The sequence below is a fragment of the Pecten maximus genome, chromosome 1 (assembly GCF_902652985.1).
Source record: "Pecten maximus chromosome 1, xPecMax1.1, whole genome shotgun sequence".
NCBI lineage: Eukaryota > Metazoa > Mollusca > Bivalvia > Pectinida > Pectinidae > Pecten > Pecten maximus.
The window spans coordinates 18,169,677-18,190,327 of record NC_047015.1 but is presented as its reverse complement, the minus strand read 5'-3'; the positions used below and the strand labels follow the sequence as shown (position 1 = coordinate 18,190,327).

The 20,651-nt window shown below is 40.2% G+C and overlaps 1 protein-coding gene across 4 annotated transcripts; it reads left to right on the top strand.

Annotated features, from left to right (window-relative positions):
* The first annotated feature begins 299 nt into the window (after nt 1-299).
* LOC117326856 lies at nt 300-18,634 on the top strand. 4 transcript variants are annotated; one of them, XM_033883659.1, is made up of 7 exons: nt 300-495; nt 8,816-8,899; nt 9,134-9,171; nt 11,736-12,346; nt 15,385-15,409; nt 16,226-16,259; nt 16,538-18,634. In XM_033883659.1, exons 3-7 carry the CDS (start codon nt 9,143-9,145, stop codon nt 16,958-16,960), a joined length of 1,122 nt encoding a protein of 373 aa, XP_033739550.1. In that variant the 5' UTR covers nt 300-495; nt 8,816-8,899; nt 9,134-9,142; the 3' UTR covers nt 16,961-18,634. The 4 variants fall into 4 exon arrangements, with proteins under 4 accessions (XP_033739550.1, XP_033739560.1, XP_033739542.1 ...); XM_033883669.1 differs by having other exon boundaries at nt 8,816-8,904; XM_033883651.1 differs by lacking the exon at nt 8,816-8,899 and having other exon boundaries at nt 16,226-16,253.
* The last annotated feature ends 2,017 nt before the right edge of the window (nt 18,635-20,651 follow it).

The following is a 20,651-nucleotide window of genomic DNA, read 5'->3' as shown; positions in this document are numbered from 1 at the left end:
CACTACACTGTACATATACATGTAATTGTATCCCACCACTACACTGTACATATAACTGTTTCCCGCCAATCAAATGAACTAATTAAGCATGATTTGTAAGTGATCGACACCAGGGCTCGTTGGGTCCATGTCACACGAGGTAATCCACTGAGTCTGACAACAGATCTGTAGGACATGTGACGGACAACAATACAAGGGAGAACAGTCTGTGTGAAACTTATTTGTATATTAAAGCTGATGGTTAGTTGTTAATCTCCTTCTCCATTGAACGGTGACTGCGGGTATACAGCCACTCGTGTTCGCCGGAGTGTAACAACACGGGGTATATTGTACGGCTACAGAGACGTTGGAGCGATCCTCGGGGAAGTGTAGTCAGGGACGGGGTATACAGATCCCTGTGTTAGGGTAGCGCGTGTGTAGAGACCCGACCGCCAAAGACGCTACCCCCGGGCTATCGCGCATCTCAGGCAAGGACGACATCATGTGGCGTTAATGGTAAGTATATGTAGTAAGACTGATCGTGTTTTGGTTAGCCACTGTCATGGTTGGTAGTTGAATGTGGAATCCTTACTATAATACTGAAACATTGTACAGGTAAAGTATATTCTCCGGTATTGCATTTGTTAAATACCTAAATCTATTCGCCAGTGACTGTTTACAGATATCCATTAAGTAGAATGCTACCCAGTGTTGGACGACCTATAAACACAGAAAAAAAACCTTTATAGTGATACAGCGATACCCATTCAGAACAAGCGCGTAAGTGTGTCGGTGGAACTAGTTAGACCAGTTTTAGTCCCCGACCTTCAAAACAATATGATATAGGTATGCAGGTGAACCGCCGATATGATTCTCCACATATCCTTTCGATAGCAAGGAGCGCAAATTGTCATCCTGATTATTATAAGACGATTCCGATATATTCAGTTCCAAAACAATTACGGCTACCACGATATTGGACAACTACGGTACACTGTGATACCGGACAGCTCAGGTACACCATAAAAATAGATAATTCTGGTACACCACAATAAAGGACTGTTCCGGTACACCACAATAAAGGACAGTTCCGGTACATCACAATAAAGGTCAGTTCCGGTACACCACAATAAAGGACAGTTCCGGTACACCACAATAAAGGACAGTTCCGGTACACCACAATAAAGGACTGTTCATGTACACCACAATAAAGGACAGTTCCGGTACACCACAATAAAGGACAGTTCCGGTACACCACAATAAAGAACAGTTCTGGTACATCACAATAAAGTACAGTTCTGGTACATCACAATAAAGGACAGTTCTGGTACACCACAATAAAGGACAGTTTCGGTACACCACAATAAAGGACAGTTCTGGTACACCATAAAAATATATAATTCTGGTACATAACAATAAATGATAGTTCCGGTACACCACAATAAAGTACAGTTCTGTTACACCACAATAAAGGACAGTTCCGGTACACCACAATAAAGGACAGTTCATGTACACCACAATAAAGGACAGTTCATGTACACCACAATAAAGGACTGTTCCGGTACATCACAATAAAGGACAGTTCCAGTACACCACAATAAATGACAGTTCATGTACACCACATTAAAGGACAGTTCCGGTACACCACAATAAAGGACTGTTCATGTACACCACAATAAAGGATAGTTCTGGTACACCACAATAAAGGACAGTTCATGTACACCACAATAAAGGACAGTTCCAGTACACCACAATAAAGGACAGTTCCGGTACACCACAATAAATGACAGTTCATGTACACCACAATAAAGGATAGTTCCGGTACACCACAATAAAGGACAGGTCATGTACACCACAATAAAGGACAATTCCGGTACACCACAATAAAAGACAGTTCATGTACACCACAATAAAGGATAGTTCCGGTACACCACAATAAAGGACAGTTCCGGTACACCACAATAAAGGACAGTTCCGGTACACCACAATAAAGGATAGTTCTGGTACATCACAATAAAGTACAGTTCTGGTACATCACAATGAAATACAGTTCCGGTACACCACAATAAAGGACTGTTCATGTACACCACAAATAAAGGACAGTTCCGGTACATCACAATAAAGGACAGTTCCGGTACATCACAATAAAGGACAGTTCCGGTACATCACAATAAAGGACAGTTCCGGTACACCACACCGGACGACTATTTCATATACGAGTTCAGGTATATCAAGTAATATATGCAAGTTCCGGTTTACCATATATATATCAGAGTTCCGGTTTACCATGTAATATACGAGTTCCAGTTTAATATATCCGAGTTCCGGTATACCATGAAATATACCAGTTCCGGTACACTATGTGATATATGCGGGTTCAGGAACACCGTGTAATATAGGAGTTCCGGTATACCATGTAATATACGAGTCCATGTTTACCATGTAATATCCGAGTTCCGGTATATCATGTAATATCCGAGTTCCGGTATACCATGTAATATCCGAGTTCCGGTACACCATATGTTTACGTGTTTAAGAGTATATCGAGTATATCGACCCAAGAAAAGATCAACATTGACTTCGGACTACGTTCTCGGTTAATATTATCTTTCTTGGGTTGTTAAATCCAGGTATCGACCTCACCCAAAGGCTATTATTATATAATATACGAGTATGGTTTATCATGTATTATTATATGATTGGTATGTAACACTATCACTCATTGGTCCTAATGAGATCACATGACATCAATTAACCGAGGATTCAATATAATGTTTTGTCAGGTTCGTGGAATCTATTATTGACTCCTACTAAAAAAAGAAATTATGTCATGTGTGTTGAGATGTACTTTAGCAGAGGTTAATATAACATTCAACGAACCTGGCAAAAAGGTTATATTAACCTCCAGGTGTTGTGATGTATTTTAAAGGAACTTTCTTCGTTTTTTGTTTTTTGTTTTTGTTTCGTTTTTAAATTGATATCAATCATATATAAAGTAAATGCGAAAACATGATGGTAATGATCGAAAAAGCGAAGGAGCGAAGGAGTGAAGGAGCGAAAATACGATGACGAAGTAGCGAAGGAGTGAAGAAGCGATATTGGAAATTTGGCCCTAACGAAACACCATAGATTGCCCGAAACTAAAGTCTGCATTTAATATAATATACGAGTTCCGGAACACCTGTGTACCATGTGATATACTAGTTCCTGTGAACCATGTGATATACTAGTTCCTGTGAACCATGTGATATACATGTACTAGTTCCTGTGTACCATGTGATATACTAGTTCCTGTGAACCATGTGATATACTAGTTCCTGTGTACCATGTGATATACTTGTTCCTGTGAACCATGTGATATACTAGTTCCTGTGAACCATGTGATATACTAGTTCCTGTGTACCATGTGATATACTAGTTCCTGTGTACCATGTGATATACTAGTTCCTGTGAACCATGTGATATATTGTTCCTGTGTACCATGTGATATACTAGTTCCGGTATATCTTGCGATATACGAGTCAGTGTACACTATGTGATATACTAGTTCCGGTATATCTTGCGATATACGAGTCAGTGTACACTATGTGATATACTAGTTCCTGTGAACCATGTGATATATTGTTCCTGTGTACCATGTGATATACTAGTTCCGGTATATCTTGCGATATACGAGTCAGTGTACACTATGTGATATACTAGTTCCGGTATATCTTGCGATATACGAGTCAGTGTACACTATGTGATATACTAGTTCCTGTGTACCATGTGATATACTTGTTCCTGTGTACCATGTGATATTCTAGTTCCTGTGTACCATGTGGTATACTAGTTCCTGTGTACCATGTGATATTCTAGTTCCTGTGTACCATGTGATATACTAGTTCCGGTATATCTTGCGATATACGAGTCAGTGTACACTATGTGATATACTAGTTCCTGTATATTATACAGTTATTGTATGGGTGTGAGGGAAATAACACTTTTATTGTCCCCCGAAACTATTTCCCGAGGCGAAGCCGAGAGAAATAGTTAATGTCAGAAATACCCGTACAATGACATGACTTACGATTATGAAAGTTTACAGTGAATTTTAAACTTGGTAAATATAGTCAAATAACGTAAAAAGGGCGATGTTCGGTACAAAACAGCAGAATCAATACGAATTGAGAACATTTCGGCGAGGGGTCGACAATAACGCTTTCTACCCTGATTACTGCAGAGTGATTTTCGTTTCCATTGACATCTAATTAAAGCTATAGCGTTTGAGGAAATAAAAGTGGAATTACTCTTCAAGATCTTGGCATATTTATAGCGAGAATAAAAAGCTTCATTTGAGTATTTAACATTATTACGCTCCTTGAACACGCTTAATGTAACATGTGTCAATTCAAATTAACACTAAACCTCTACATAGGGGAAACCCGTCCTACAATATCTCATGACACCTGTGTACCCGGCCTACATTATCTCATGACACCTGTGTACCCGGCCTACAATATCTCATGGCACCCGTGTACCCGGCCTACATTATCTCATGACACCAGAGTACCCGGCCTACAATATATCATGACACCTGTGTACCCGGCCTACAATATCTCATGACACCTGTGTACCCGGCCTACATTATCTCATGACACCTGTGTACCCGGCCTACATTATCTCATGACACCTGTGTACCCGGCCTACAATATCTCATGACACCCGTGTACCCGGCCTACATTATCTCATGACACCTGTGTACCCGGCCTACAATATCTCATGACACCCGTGTACCCGGCCTACAATATCTCATGACACCTGTGTACCCGGCCTACATTATCTCATGACACCTGTGTACCCGGCCTACATTATCTCATGACACCCGTGTACCCGGCCTACAATATCTCATGACACCCGTGTACCCGGCCTACATTATCTCATGACACCCGTGTACCCGGCCAACATTATCTCATGACACCAGAGTACCCGGCCTACAATATATCATGACACCTGTGTACCCGGCCTACAATATATCATGACACCTGTGTACCCGGCCTACAATATCTCATGACACCTGTGTACCCGGCCTACAATATATCATGACACCCATGTACCCGGCCTACAATACCTCATGACACCTGTGTACCCGGCCTACATTATCTCATGACACCCGTGTACCCGGCCTACAATATCTCATGACACCTGTGTACCCGGCCTACAATATCTCATGACACCTGTGTACCCGGCCTACAATATATCATGACACCCATGTACCCGGCCTACAATACCTCATGACACCTGTGTACCCGGCCTACATTATCTCATGACACCCGTGTACCCGGCCTACAATATCTCATGACACCTGTGTACCCGGCCTACAATATATCATGACACCCGTGTACCCGGCCTACAATATATCATGACACCTGTGTACCCGGCCTACCATATCTCATGGCACCTGTGTACCCGGCCTACAATATCTCATGACATCTGTGTACCCGGCCTACAATATCTCATGACACCTGTGTACCCGGCCTACATTATCTCATGACACCTGTGTACCCGGCCTACAATATCTCATGACACCAGTGTACCCGGCCTACCATATCTCATGGCACCTGTGTACCCGGCCTACAATATATCATGACACCAGTGTACCCAGCCTACATTATCTCATGACACCAGTGTACCCGGCCTACAATATCTCCTGACACCCGTGTACCCAGCCTACACTATCTCATGGCACCTGTGTACCCGGCCTACAATATATCAGGACACCAGTGTACCCGGCCTACATTATCTCATGGCACCTGTGTACCCGGCCTACATTATCTCATGACACCTGTGTACCCGGCCTACAATATCTCATGACACCTGTGTACCCGGCCTACATTATCTCTTGACACCAGTGTACCCGGCCTACATTATCTCATGACACCTGAGTACCCGGCCTACAATATCTCCTGACACCCGTGTACCCAGCCTACACTATCTCATGGCACCTGTGTACCCGGCCTACAATATATCAGGACACCAGTGTACCCGGCCTACAATATCTCCTGACACCCGTGTACCCGGCCTACAATATCTCATGACACCCGTGTACCCGGCCTACATTATCTCATGACACCAGAGTACCCGGCCTACAATATATCAGGACACCAGTGTACCCGGCCTACAATATATCAGGACACCAGTGTACCCGGCCTACAATATCTCCTGACACCCGTGTACCCGGCCTACCATATCTTATGACACCTGTGTACCCGGCCTAACATATCTCATGACATCCATGTAACGGGCTGTCATCAGTGCAATACGCAATCTAACAGGTCGTCATCAGTATACTATACCTATGTAGCCAGCCATAACCAGAACACTACACTCGTGTAACCGGTCGTCATCAGTATACCACATCCATAACCAGAACACTACACTCGTGTAACCGGTCGTCATCAGTATACCACACCCATAACCAGAACACTACACTCGTGTAACAGGTCGGTATCAGTATACCACACCCATAACCAGAACACTACACTCGCGTAACCGGTCGTCATCAGTATACCACACCCATAACCAGAACACTACACTCGCGTAACAGGTCGTCATCAGTATACCACACCCATAACCAGAACACTACACTCGCGTAACCGGTCGTCATCAGTATACTACACCCATAACCAGAACACTACACTCGCGTAACAGGTCGTCATCAGTATACTACACCCATAACCAGAACACTACACTCGTGTAACAGGTCGTCATCAGTATACTACACCCATAACCAGAACACTACACTCGCGTAACAGGTCGTCATCAGTACATACACCCATAACCAGAACACTACACTCGTGTAACAGGTCGTCATCAGTATACCACACCCATAACCAGAACACTACACTCGTGTAACAGGTCGTCATCAGTATACTACACCCATAACCAGAACACTACACTCGTGTAACAGGTCGTCATCAGTATACCACACCCATAACCAGAACACTACACTCGTGTAACAGGTCGTCATCAGTATACCACACCCATAACCAGAACACTACACTCGTGTAACAGGTCGTCATCAGTATACCACACCCATAACCAGAACACTACACTCGTGTAACAGGTCGTCATCAGTATACTACACCCATAACCAGAACACTACACTCGTGTAACAGGTCGTCATCAGTATACTACACCCATAACCAGAACACTACACTCGCGTAACAGGTCGTCATCAGTATACCACACCCATAACCAGTACACTACACTCGCGTAACAGGTCGTCATCAGTATACCACACCCATAACCAGTACACTACACTCGTGTAACCGGTCGTCATTAGTATACCACATCCATAACCAGTACACTACACCCATAACCAGTATACTACACCCATAACCAGTACACTACACTCGGGTAACCAGCCGTCATCAGTACACTACACCCATAACCAGTAAACTACACCCATAACCAGTACACTACACTCACGTAACAGGCCGTCATCAGTACACTACACCCATAACCAGTACACTACACCCATAACCAGTACACTACACCAATAACCAGTACACTACACCCATAACCAGTACACTACACCCATAACCAGTGCACTACACCCATAACCAGTACACTACACCCATAACCAGTACACTACACTCACGTAACAGGCCGTCATCAGTACACTACACCCATAACCAGTACACTACACCCATAACCAGTAAACTACACTCGGGTAACCAGCCGTCATCAGTACACTACACCCATAACCAGTACACTACACCCATAACCAGTACACTACACCCATAACCAGTACACTACACCCATAACCAGTACACTACACCCATAACCAGTACACTACACTCGGGTAACCAGCCGTCATCAGTATACTACATCCATAACCAGTACACTACACCCATAACCAGTACACTACACCCATAACCAGTACACTACACTCGGGTAACCAGCCGTCATCAGTATACTACACCCATAACCAGTACACTACACCCATAACCAGTACACTACACCCATAACCAGTACACTACACCCATAACCAGTACACTACACTCGGGTAACCAGCCTTCATCAGTATACTACACCCATAACCAGTACACTACACCCATAACCAGTAAACTACACTCGGGTAACCAGCCGTAATCAGCACAATACAAAGCTAAGAGGTCCAGAGGGCATGCATCGCTCATCTGAATATCTTTGTAACAAGGCAAAGTACTCTTTTTTAACTTATGTTACAAATATTTGTTTCTCTACTTTCCCAACAATGGCTCACAGCAAATATGGACCAAGATCCTATCGTTCTTAAAGATGATTTAAAGAAATTGCTATTATTTTATTATTGGGTCCCACCTCTCCGACCTCCAAGGAGCTAAACTACTGATTGATACAATATTAGATCTCCTTTGCCAATATCAGATATGCCGCATATTTGCCTGTTTCGACCAGCGAGACCCCTATTTTCCCTCCCGGGCCCCTCCCCTCCAGCCCCAGGGGAACCATGTCCTCCGTTTATACAACATTGGGCCTCATTTCCAAAATAATGCAGACCATTTCACCAAAAATTCTTCGATCGTTCAGAACTTGTAGCGGAATTACCTATCTGGATGACTGTCTGTTGTCCAGAAAACATCTCCTAAAATTATGAACTACACAGGAAAGTTTAGGACCATGCATAGATAAGCATTGAAGATTTTTTAACAAAACGAAAATTGGTTGCCATGGCAAAAGAGTTATGCACAGGTTTTGTGTACTGACCCTTAGCTCATCAGTCCTTCGATCAGTTATATTAAAACTTGGTGAAGTTGTGTAACTTAACAATATCTGTAATTTTACTGATCAGGTGTTTCAACCCCAAGTAAATGTTGACGGACGGTCGGGCAGACAACGGCCGATAATGACATAACATCACTTTCCTTCGAACCAGGTCAGGTAATCGGAGACTTGTCAGTTGATGTATTTCCTAAAACTGACCGTGACGCTATTTCTCCAGTTGAAGTCTTGTAAAAATATACGCGTATGTTTCTGCTAATTGCTACATGAATTAATTGGTATATTTATAAACAAGTTTTATAACCGGTACATCTACTTTGCTGAAATACATTATGACCTGTATTATAGACAATAGCAATTATCTGAGCATTTTTCTTTTTCTTTACAGCAAACGAAAATGTCAAAGAAGTCGTTACACGTGCACTGGTATGTAATCTCTAATCGCGAGGTGTTACAAAGTATCAATCCCTTTTTTTAGAAAACATAATAGGGCACATTTAGTGTGTGTGGGTACTGTAGTGGTACGTGTAGTGTGTGGTTACTGTGGTGGTACATGTAGTGTTTGGTTACTGTGGTGGTACATGTGGTGTTTGGTTACTGTGGTGGTACATGTGGTGTGTGGTTACTGTGGTGGTACATGTGGTGTGTGGTTACTGTGGTGGTACATGTAGTGTTTGGTTACTGTGGTGGTACATGTGGTGTGTGGTTACTGTGGTGGTACATGTAGTGTTTGGTTACTGTGGTGGTACATGTGGTGTGTGTTGTTACTGTGGTGGTACATGTAGTGTGTGTGGTTACTGTGGTGGTACATGTAGTGTGTGTGGTTACTGTGGTGGTACATGTAGTAGGTGTAGTTACTGTGGTGGTACATGTAGTGTGTGTGGTTACTGTGGTGGTACATGTAGTGTGTGGTTACTGTGGTGGTACGTGTAGTGTGTGGTTACTGTTGTGGTACATGTAGTGTGTGATTACTGTGGTGGTACATGTAGTGTGTGGTTACTGTGGTGGTACATGTAGTGTGTGGTTACTGTGGTGGTACATGTAGTGTGTGTGGTTACTGTGGTGGTACGTGTAGTGTGTGGTTACTGTGATGGTACATGTAGTGTTTGGTTACTGTGGTGGTACATGTGGTGTTTGGTTACTGTGGTGGTACATGTGGTGTGTGGTTACTGTGGTGGTACATGTGGTGTGTGGTTACTGTGGTGGTACATGTAGTGTTTGGTTACTGTGGTGGTACATGTAGTGTGTGGTTACTGTGGTGGTACATGTAGTGTGTGGTTACTGTGGTGGTACATGTAGTGTGTGTGGTTACTGTAGTGGTACATGTAGTGTGTGTGGTTACTGTGGTGGTACATGTAGTGTGTGGTTACTGTGGTGGTACATGTAGTGTGTGTGGTTACTGTGGTGGTATATGTAGTGTGTGGTTACTGTGGTGGTTCATGTAGTGTTCGTGGTTACTGTGGTGGTACATGTAGTGTGTGTGGTTACTGTGGTGGTACATGTAGTGTGTGGTTACTGTGGTGGTACATGTAGTGTTCGTGGTTACTGTGGTGGTACATGTAGTGTTCGTGGTTACTGTGGTGGTACGTGTAGTGTGTGGTTACTGTGGTGGTACATGTAGTGTGTGGTTACTGTGGTGGTACATGTAGTGTTTGGTTACTGTGGTGGTACATGTAGTGTGTGGTTACTGTGGTAGTACATGTAGTGTGTGGTTACTGTGGTGGTACATGTAGTGTGTGTGGTTACTGTGGTGGTACATGTAGTGTGTGTGGTTACTGTGGTGGTTCATGTAGTGTTTGTTACTGTGATGGTACATGTAGTGTGTGGTTACTGTGGTGGTACATGTGGTGTGAGGTTACTATGGTGATACATGTGGTGTGAGGTTACTATGGTGGTACATGTAGATATTTCAGGTATAAGTAAATTGTAGGAATATTTCAACATGAGACTATGGAATTTATATTGTTTATATTTTATTACTAGACATTTGAATTAGCTTGGCATTCAGTTTTATTAGAATCATATTGCATTTTAGAAGCTTTGATGTTTTTAGGAGTCAGCCAGGTAAACTGGATTAGCCTTAATTGAGTTGACACATATCTACCTGTGAACCCTCCAGCTGACAGGTGGTCACTCAACAGGCTCAATTAAAGTAATTGTAGGATAAACACTTTGAGACAGAATAGGACTTTGTATGATTTACTACTGACCATAGCTGTTAGGTAATTGGTGTCAACATATCTTAATTACTATAGGCACCATCTAATAATTAAACTCCACCTCTTACTATTTTATTAACCAATGAAATTGAATGTTATAGTTTTGACTGTTTTGTAAAGAGTATACATAAATAGTTTTTAGAGAGAGAGAGTAAGAGTGCAGAAGGAGAGAGCTAGATTAGGACCCAAGCGAGTGTGAGGGTGCTGGCCTTTTACAAGGACCCGTAGACTCTGACCAACTTTGAAGTAGGGGCCAGCACCAGAGTGGACAATTTATAAAGAACTTCTGGTGATGGTGATACATGTGGTGTGAGGTTACTATGGTGGTACATGTAGTGTGTGTTGTTACTGTGGTGGTACATGTAGTGTGTGTGGTTACTGTGGTGGTACATGTAGTGTGTGGTTACTGTGGTGGTACATGTAGTGTGTGTGGTTACTGTGGTGGTACATGTAGTGTGTGTGGTTACTGTGGTGGTACATGTAGTGTGTGTGGTTACTGTGGTGGTACATGTAGTAGGTGTAGTTACTGTGGTGGTACATGTAGTGTGTGGTTACTGTGGTGGTACATGTAGTGTGTGTGGTTACTGTGGTGGTACATGTAGTGTGTGTGGTTACTGTGGTGGTACATGTAGTGTGTGTGGTTACTGTGGTGGTACATGTAGTGTGTGTGGTTACTGTGGTGGTACGTGTTAAAATAAGGCTATTGTTTTACCCCTGTGTACCGCGAGGTACATTTTGACGAGTAAAAACTGCACTGTTTATTTTTTTCAGGAGGTGCGAGGAAGACAGGACAGAAAGCAATGGCGAGGTGCAACCAGTCCTAAACGGTATCCTGAAAAATTCCACAACTAATGGTAAAAATGAGATTATTCCGGAAAAGCAAACGCCTGTCCAACAGCAGACGAATAATAAGCGTCTGCAAAACTTTATTGATGCCCAAGATCCTAAAAGACAAAGACAAAATATCCAGAACGTTCAACAAATACGACAGAAACAAAGAGCACCTCTACCACCAAACATAGGATCCCGGACGTACAACCCCGTTCCCGTGCCTACTCCCGCCAACAGGAAGATGTTTGGCGCAGGAGTACCACAGCAGTACGTATACCTACAGCAATCCGGGGGCAGCACGCGGCGATACCCACCAGGATACCGTTCATCCCGCCCCCAGTCGGCGCACAACCAGATAAACCATTCTAGGACTCTACCCCCATACAGGATCGTACCACCACAATTAGGATTGTCCAGGATGGACGACAATTCACCACAAGTACGCCTAGGTCGTTACCGACCAAAAGTTATACAGGAGCATTTCAGTCCGAACAATATCCGGGACGCCGAGTTTCTCAACAAACGGCGGGAACAATCAGCGCCTGACAAACGTAAGTAAAGGTTGTAGGTTGTATCAAGCCATTGCTAACCCGAAAGAGTCAATGTCTGGATCCTGCGCTAGAGATACTGGTAAAGAGCTTCGATCGATGAAGGTTCGGGGAAAGAAAGAGAATTTATAAAAAAAATTTGTTTGTGGATATTTGATTTAGTGTGCGCCTCTTGTTCTCCTATCACTTGATGTTATGTATGTATAATTCTATAGAGCATGAGTAGTCTGGCTGTTCTCTGAACGGCAAGAGGTTCCCAGTTCAGAAATGTTATCATGTGTGTGACGCAGTCTGACCTCTACTTTTATGCTGGTTGTAAACATTATCATTTGCAAGAATTTGGTCTGATGTTTATAGGTGCCAGCTAATGGCTGCATATTCTATTGATAGTCTTACCTGTGTAGAGCACAGTAAACTTTTACCATGTAATGAGTATTTTAACTTTAAAAGTTTTTTTTTAGCTCACCTGGTCCAAGGACCAAGGTGAGCTTATGCCATACCGTGGCGTCTGTCGTCCGTCTCTCGTCCGTCCGTCAACAGTCGACTTCTTCTCCATAACTGCTCAACAGAATTTGACCAAATTTGTTGAGAAGCATCCTTATGAGGTGGGGATTAGAAATTGTACAAATGGTGGGGCTGACACCCTGGGGGCTCAGGCGCGGGACCAAAAGGGGCCAATTTAGGCTATATTGATATAAACGACTTCTTCTCTGAAACTTAACAACGGATATTGCTCATATTTGACTGGTAGCATCTTTATGGGGTAGGGATTCAAAATTGTACAAATGGTGGGGCTGGCCCAATGGGGGCATGAGGGGTGGGGCCCAAAGTTGTCAATTTGGCTAAATTGATATAAATGACTTCTTCTCTGAAACTAAGCAACGGATATCGCTCATATTTGACTGAAAGCATCCTTATGGGGTAGGGATCCAAAATTGTACAAATGGTGGGACTGACCCAATGGCCCTAGGAGCGGGGCCAAAAGGGGTCCATTTGGCAATATTGATATTAATGACTTCTTTTCTGGAATTATGCAATGTATGACATTGTTATTTCTGTGGTAACATCCCAAGTAGGCTGTGATTCAAAGTTTTACAAATAATGGGGCTGACAGCATAATCATGATCATACATCAACAAATAAAGCTATTAGCAAATGGAGCATAAACATTATTTTGATGTTTGATCAAATAAACCAGGTGAGCGATACAGGCCCTCTGGGCCTCTTGTCTTCTTAATGACAACACACATTTTGGCATTGAATTTCATCTGCCATTTCTTTTCCTAAATTTCAAGTGATTTTAGGTCATTCTCCAGTTTCTGACAGTCTAACAGCGAAGAGACTTCATAAAAGAGTAGAAAATCACCAGCAAATGATTTGATACAAGAAACAGAATTTACAATGGCATTTATAAAGATAAGAAAAAGTAGTGGGCCGACCACTGTCCCCTGTGGTACCACGGAGAGGGGTGCCATCTTTTTGGCGTCTGTTGCTTATAGGAAAGAAGAAAACCAGAAAACAACTTCTAAAATCTTAACTTAAATAGTAGTCTGGAGTGTGGAGCTTTGTCAGACGCTTTCAACAAGTCTAACAGAGTCATATCAGATTGTTTATTTTGTCAATGTTCCTGGAAAAGTCATCAATATCAAGAATTAATTGTGTTTAATTAGAGAGCTTGGATCTAAAGCCATGTTGAAGATTCTTAAGCTTGTTGCGTTGTCTAAGCAGTATGTACGGCAATAGCGACAAGAAACCCTGCAGGCCTCGCATGGTCTTCTTGCGAAATTTCGAGCACGCACCGAACCCGTAGGCCGTACGATGATTGTTGAGCATATGGAACAAAACCCAGTGGCGTAGCCAATCTTTGCTCGAAGTGTTTACTTTTTTAGGCCCCCAAGCCCCTTGTTGTGGTCCAGCGGCGAAGCCATGGGGTGTCTGGGGCAAAGCTTTTAAGTGATCAGAAATGAGTTTCCATGTAGCAAATCTAAAACGTCATCGATTTTGCATTTCTACAGTAATTCAAAGCTGACAAAATACAGTTATTGTTTTATCAGGTGTCATTTCTAAGTTCATTGTCCGAAAAGGTGTTTAAGTCGCAATCGGATTTACACACATTTGTATGAGCTTTGCTAAGGGTACCGTTTGTTGTAACAGACGTTGAAGTATCGGGAGACTGGCTGGTCTTGACATCACATCGTTGACACGTCCAGTTAGAATTAAAAGTTCCGTTGTTTTACGCCATGCCACCTTCAATCTTATGTGGCGGGTAAAACTTCATAAACAGGAAATACTATTGTTTCATAACAATTATAGTACCAAATACAGGTTAAGAGCTAAATGTCCGCATCCAAATTTACAGGAAGAATCTAGGGAACGACAGTCTGAGGCGTAATACATTTACATTACTAATGCTTTTTTTAGTAAACGTGTAAAAAAAGAAAAACAAAAATAAGAAAAAAACTCCCACGAGAAAATGTATCTTTAAGCATAGAAGCATATATGATTCCCTAGAAACACAAAAGAACGCCAGTGTACAGTGCCAACACGATTTCGACTGGTCACTGGGAGAAAATTAGGCGTAAGGTGCTACCACGTAGGGCGTGTTAATAATACAAATAATGTTTTAGAGTAAGGGCTATTTTATAATCTGATACCATATCAATTGTGTTATTTTCGATTACCAGTATTTTTAGGCGTCAAGTCCCTTTGACGATGCATGTATGACATTGTCGTAATTTTGAAACTCACCTGGCTTAATAATCATAATATCACAGTTGTTTGTCTGGAGATCTTCTTTGTTTTAATGGATGTTTGCGAAAATTGTTTTATTATAAGGTAAAGGTATTTAAACAATATTTTGTTCGAACAAATCTCCTTGTTACACTTATTTATCTTATACATTTCAATACAAATATCCATCCCAGTACTCAAAGACAAATATAAATTGTTTCATGTGTGAACTCAGATTGTATGTTTCCATTGGAACTAAGACAAGATTTTATGAAAATAAATCATAGCTATCCATTTGTTTTTATTTCTAGGTAAATCAGTGCAGACCCACACCTGGTAAGTGCTGGAGGGGAAAGGTAACATAGAGCACGTGTCATAATAGTCTGTAAACTAGAGGTATAGTAAAACACTCAAAAACAGGTTACTATTGGTCATTAAAACAACTTAAAACAGGTAACTATTGGTCATTAAAACACTCACAACAGGTAACTATTCGTCATTAAAACACTCAAAACAGGTAACTATTCGTCATTAAAACACTCAAAACAGGTAACTATTGTCAAAACAGGTAACTATTGGTCATTAAACATCGTGATTGTATAGCTACTAAAGGGAGATTTGGATATTATCTGGGTAGACTGGTCCCTCTCTAGGATAGGTTAAAATAAGACGTAATGCACGTTTCACGGATTTGTTTGATTCAAAGTGTCAAACGGGAAGAGGATGAAATATAAGTTAGTGTAGGTAGCCAGTCTAGGTGTTTTGGTTAGATTTGATAGTACAGTTGTATAATAATGTACAAAGGAAGCCTTGTGTTAATTAGTGGACGCTGTTCACAATACTTTTCTCTGGAATCCCGTATATACCTCAGTTCTCCTAGTTAGGACAAGACACCAGCTCACGGGAAATGGTCTCAACATTTGGACACATACTAAGTTTTGATAGAGTATTGCTATATTCTATATAATTTATATATGGACAATTACTCACAGGAGTCTGATGCTGTATGTGTTTGTCACAGGGCGGTAGTTATCTTAGGTCAGTCAAAACAGCGGTTAATCCTGATGATGCGTTAACCTCTCCATTTCCAGTTCGTATTTTTTGATCCTCTGAATATTGTTTATTAAATGTCTACAAATATATCTGTTACAGGCAAAAACAGGGATCGGCCGAGGCCAAGGTAAATGTACGTATAGAATTTAGCGATACGTCATGATGAAACTATATATATATATGGATGTTAAAAGGGGATATCAAATTTCAATAACAAAAAAAATAACCAAAACATAAACCGTAAATAACTGGTATAAGAGACATAATATCTATGAGGTTACAGTAATTTATACTACTCCTGTACAGACTGAATAGTATGCGGGGTAATCAAACAATTATGGTACATGTTATTGAAACCCCAAACTTACCACGGGATAAAGTATACTGCAGCTCTAAGTCATATCATTTCAGGTCACGAGACAAGATGCTAACCTATCAACACTGCGGACCAAAACAATCGTGCGTCTCAAAGCTTCCCCGATCCAGTCCCACAACCCCCAATGGAAACACAGACTAGTGTCTTCCGTTACCATTCCACCCAGGTCTTCACAAGAGGACGACAACGGGAATTATGTGATTGTGGATTACGTGGTAGATAACCTGGGTCCTCAAATGTTACAAATGAAACTGACTGAAAATGGCGACACAGATATGGTGACACGAGGCGTAGGTAATGGCCAGGGCGACACAGATATGGTGACACGAGGCGTAGGTAATGGCCAGGTTAACAATGGACCTACTAACTCTGGCAATACAACAGCAATTTCTACAGCTTCAGAAAAAGAAGTTGAAATGATAGAAATGCAAAAGCAGGTCCTCCAAGAGAGTCTCTAGCACAGCTCCCTACATAGACACTGTGCTGTGTCACAGTATTGGATTCAGTTAAGAGCTTGGGACGTGACTCCGACAATACTCATTAATATTACTGGGTAAAAATTACTGTGTTTGGTGTACCCGGTACAACATACTGTGTTGAGTGTACCTGGTACAGTTTACTGTGTTGAGTGTACCTGGTACAGTTTACTGTGTTGGGTGTACCTGGTACAGTTTACTGTGTTGGGTGTACCTGGTACAGTTTACTGTGTTTGGTGTACCTGGTGCAGTTTTCTGTGTTGGGTGTACCTGGTACAGTTTACTGTGTTGGGTGTACCTGGTACAGTTTACTGTGTTGGGTGTACCTGGTACAGTTTACTGTGTTGAGTGTACCTGGTACAATTTACTGTGTTGAGTGTACCTGGTACAACATACTGTGTTGGGTGCTCTTTGTACATACAAACTTCCTTTATCCAGCACATGTATCATTCCATTTGTCGTTCCACTTGTACATGTATATTGTTTTTTCCAATATTTATAAGTGTTTGATGTAATTGCTATACAATAAAGGACATTAGTTTCTACATCTATTAATTCCAATTGATGAGTGAATAAAAGACATTTCTGTATGTGGTGAGGTCACCAAATCTAGGTCACTTTGAAGGTTTACTTATCAGCCTTCACTTCACACAGCTATAAATAAGGGTAAACTCAACTATTGAAATACGTGTATTATATATATATATCTATGCATTATGATATGAATGTCACCAATTATATACACATACAGATTATATGTAAATAGGAAAGAAATACACAATGTAATTGGTAAAGGATTCACTACTATTAAACTTGTGTCAGTTGGAAAATGTATATGTTTTGGAAAGTTGTGTTCTTTTCTTTATGTAAAAGATGTATAGTTTGCACCTATATTTTCCTTATTATAACAATCTCTGGATTTTACTGTAAAACATTGTATCTGTACATGTTGTCAGCATTTTACAATGTAAGATTACCAGTTTTCTAACAAATACCAGCTTTGCTAAAAGTAGCACCTGGAATTTGTATTTAGGATTCTTACATATACAGTATCACAGTAAGTATATCAATATAGACCGTATTTGTTGGTATACTGCAGTGATCCACAACCCCACAGTCCAATAAATATTTATATGACTAGAACTCAAACAATGATAGATCAGCAAGAGACCGACAGCGAACTCCTCATTGAATTCCAACAAACTTTGCTTCATCATAATAAAATGTTCATCTGTTCAGTGAAAAGATACCACAGTTGAACTTGTTGTATTGTGACTTCCTTTGCATCAAGATGTCATAGCAAAATATTAACCAGCAAAAAGCAAATTTGAATTAATGTTAAAAACCAAGATGGCTGAATAACAACCATTTTCAATTGAATCGCCCCAAAAAATTACCAAGCAGAACTAGGATGCATGGGAAATCATCATGTAAATCTTTTAAATCCTACTCCATTTATCAATATCAATAATTTTTATCCTATGACAACATAAGGACTGTAGAGATGAGGGATCTATGCCACCTCCATGTGGTCCTGTAAGGAATTTGAAGAAGGCTAACTTTCAGATGTCTTATGTTTTACATATAATGTAACATGACAGAAGTGTATTGTTGCTTTTATTGTTAATGTCAAACGATAAAATGTTATGAAAAAAGTAACTGTCCTTTGTTATTTGTACTTCCTACAACATACACTATATACCATCCAAATTATCATAGAGATAGTGATACCACTGTATACCATCCAAATTATCATAGAGATAGTGATACCACTGTATACCATCCAAATTATCATAGAGATAGTGATACCACTGTATACCATCCAAATTATCATAGAGATAGTGATACCACTGTATACCATCCAAATTATCATAGATAGTGATACCACTGTATACCATCCAAATTATCATAGAGATAGTGATACCACTGTATACCATCCAAATTATCATAAAGATAGTGATAAAACTGTATACCATCCAAATTATCATAAAGATAGTTATAAAACTGTATACCATCCAAATTATCATAAAGATAGTCATAAAACTGTATACCATCCAAATTATCATAAAGATAGTTATAAAACTGTATACCATCCAAATTATCATAAAGATAGTCATAAAACTGTATACCATCCAAATTATCATAAAGATAGTCATAAAACTGTATACCATCCAAATTATCTTAAAGATAGTGATAAAACTGTATACCATCCAAATTATCATAGAGATAGTGATAAAACTGTATACCATCCAAATTATCATAAAGATAGTTATAAAACTGTATACCATCCAAATTATCATAAAGATAGTCATAAAACTGTATACCATCCAAATTATCATAGAGATAGTGATAAACTGTATCCCATCCAAATTATCATAAAGATAGTTTTAAAACTGTATACCATCCAAATTATCATAAAGATAGTCATAAAACTGTATACCATCCAAATTATCATAAAGATAGTCATAAAACTGTATACCATCCAAATTATCTTAAAGATAGTGATAAAACTGTATACCATCCAAATTATCATAGAGATAGTGATAAAACTGTATACCATCCAAATTATCATAAAGATAGTGATAAAACTGTATACCATCCAAATTATCATAGAGATAGTGATACCCCAGTACACCATCCAAATTATCATAGAGATAGTGATAAAACTGTATACCACCAAATTATCATAAAGATAGTGATAAAACTGTATACCATCCAAATTATCATAAAGATAGTGATACCACTGTATACCATCCAAATTATCATAAAGATAGTGATACCACTGTATACCATCCAAATTATCATAGAGATAGTGATACCCCAGTACACCATCCAAATTATCATAGAGATAGTGATACCACTGTATACCATCCAAATTATCATAGATAGTGATACCACTGTATACCATCCAAATTATCATAGTGATAAAACTGTATACCATCCAAATTATCATAGATAGTGATACCACTGTATACCATCCAAATTATCATAGAGATAGTGATTAAACTGTATACCATCCAAATTATCATAGAGATAGTGATACCACTGTATACCATCCAAATTATCAGATAGTGATACCACTGTATACCATCCAAATTATCATAGAGATAGTGATACCACTGTATACCATCCAAATTATCATAGATAGTGATACCACTGTATACCATCCAAATTATCATAGAGATAGTGATACCATTGTATACCATCCAAATTATCAGAGATAGTGATACCACTGTATACCATCCAAATTATCATAGATAGTGATACCACTGTATACCATCCAAATTATCATAGATAGTGATACCACTGTATACCATCCAAATTATCATAGAGATAGTGATACCACTGTATACCATCCAAATTATCATAGTGATAAAACTGTATACCATCCAAATTATCATAGATAGTGATACCACTGTATACCATCCAAATTATCATAGAGATAGTGATTAAACTGTATACCATCCAAATTATCATAGAGATAGTGATACCACTGTATACCATCCAAATTATCAGATAGTGATACCACTGTATACCATCCAAATTATCATAGAGATAGTGATACCACTGTATACCATCCAAATTATCATAGATAGTGATACCACTGTATACCATCCAAATTATCATAGAGATAGTGATACCACTGTATACCATCCAAATTATCATAGATAGT

What these genes read in the sequence shown, in the direction of transcription:
- LOC117326856 (XM_033883643.1), top strand. An exon ending in AAGTCGTTACACGTGCACTG is followed by an intron (nt 9,172 to 11,735) that starts GTATGTAATCTC and finishes TATTTTTTTCAG; the next exon opens with GAGGTGCGAGGAAGACAGGA. An exon ending in TCAGTGCAGACCCACACCTG is followed by an intron (nt 15,410 to 16,225) that starts GTAAGTGCTGGA and finishes TATCTGTTACAG; the next exon opens with GCAAAAACAGGGATCGGCCG.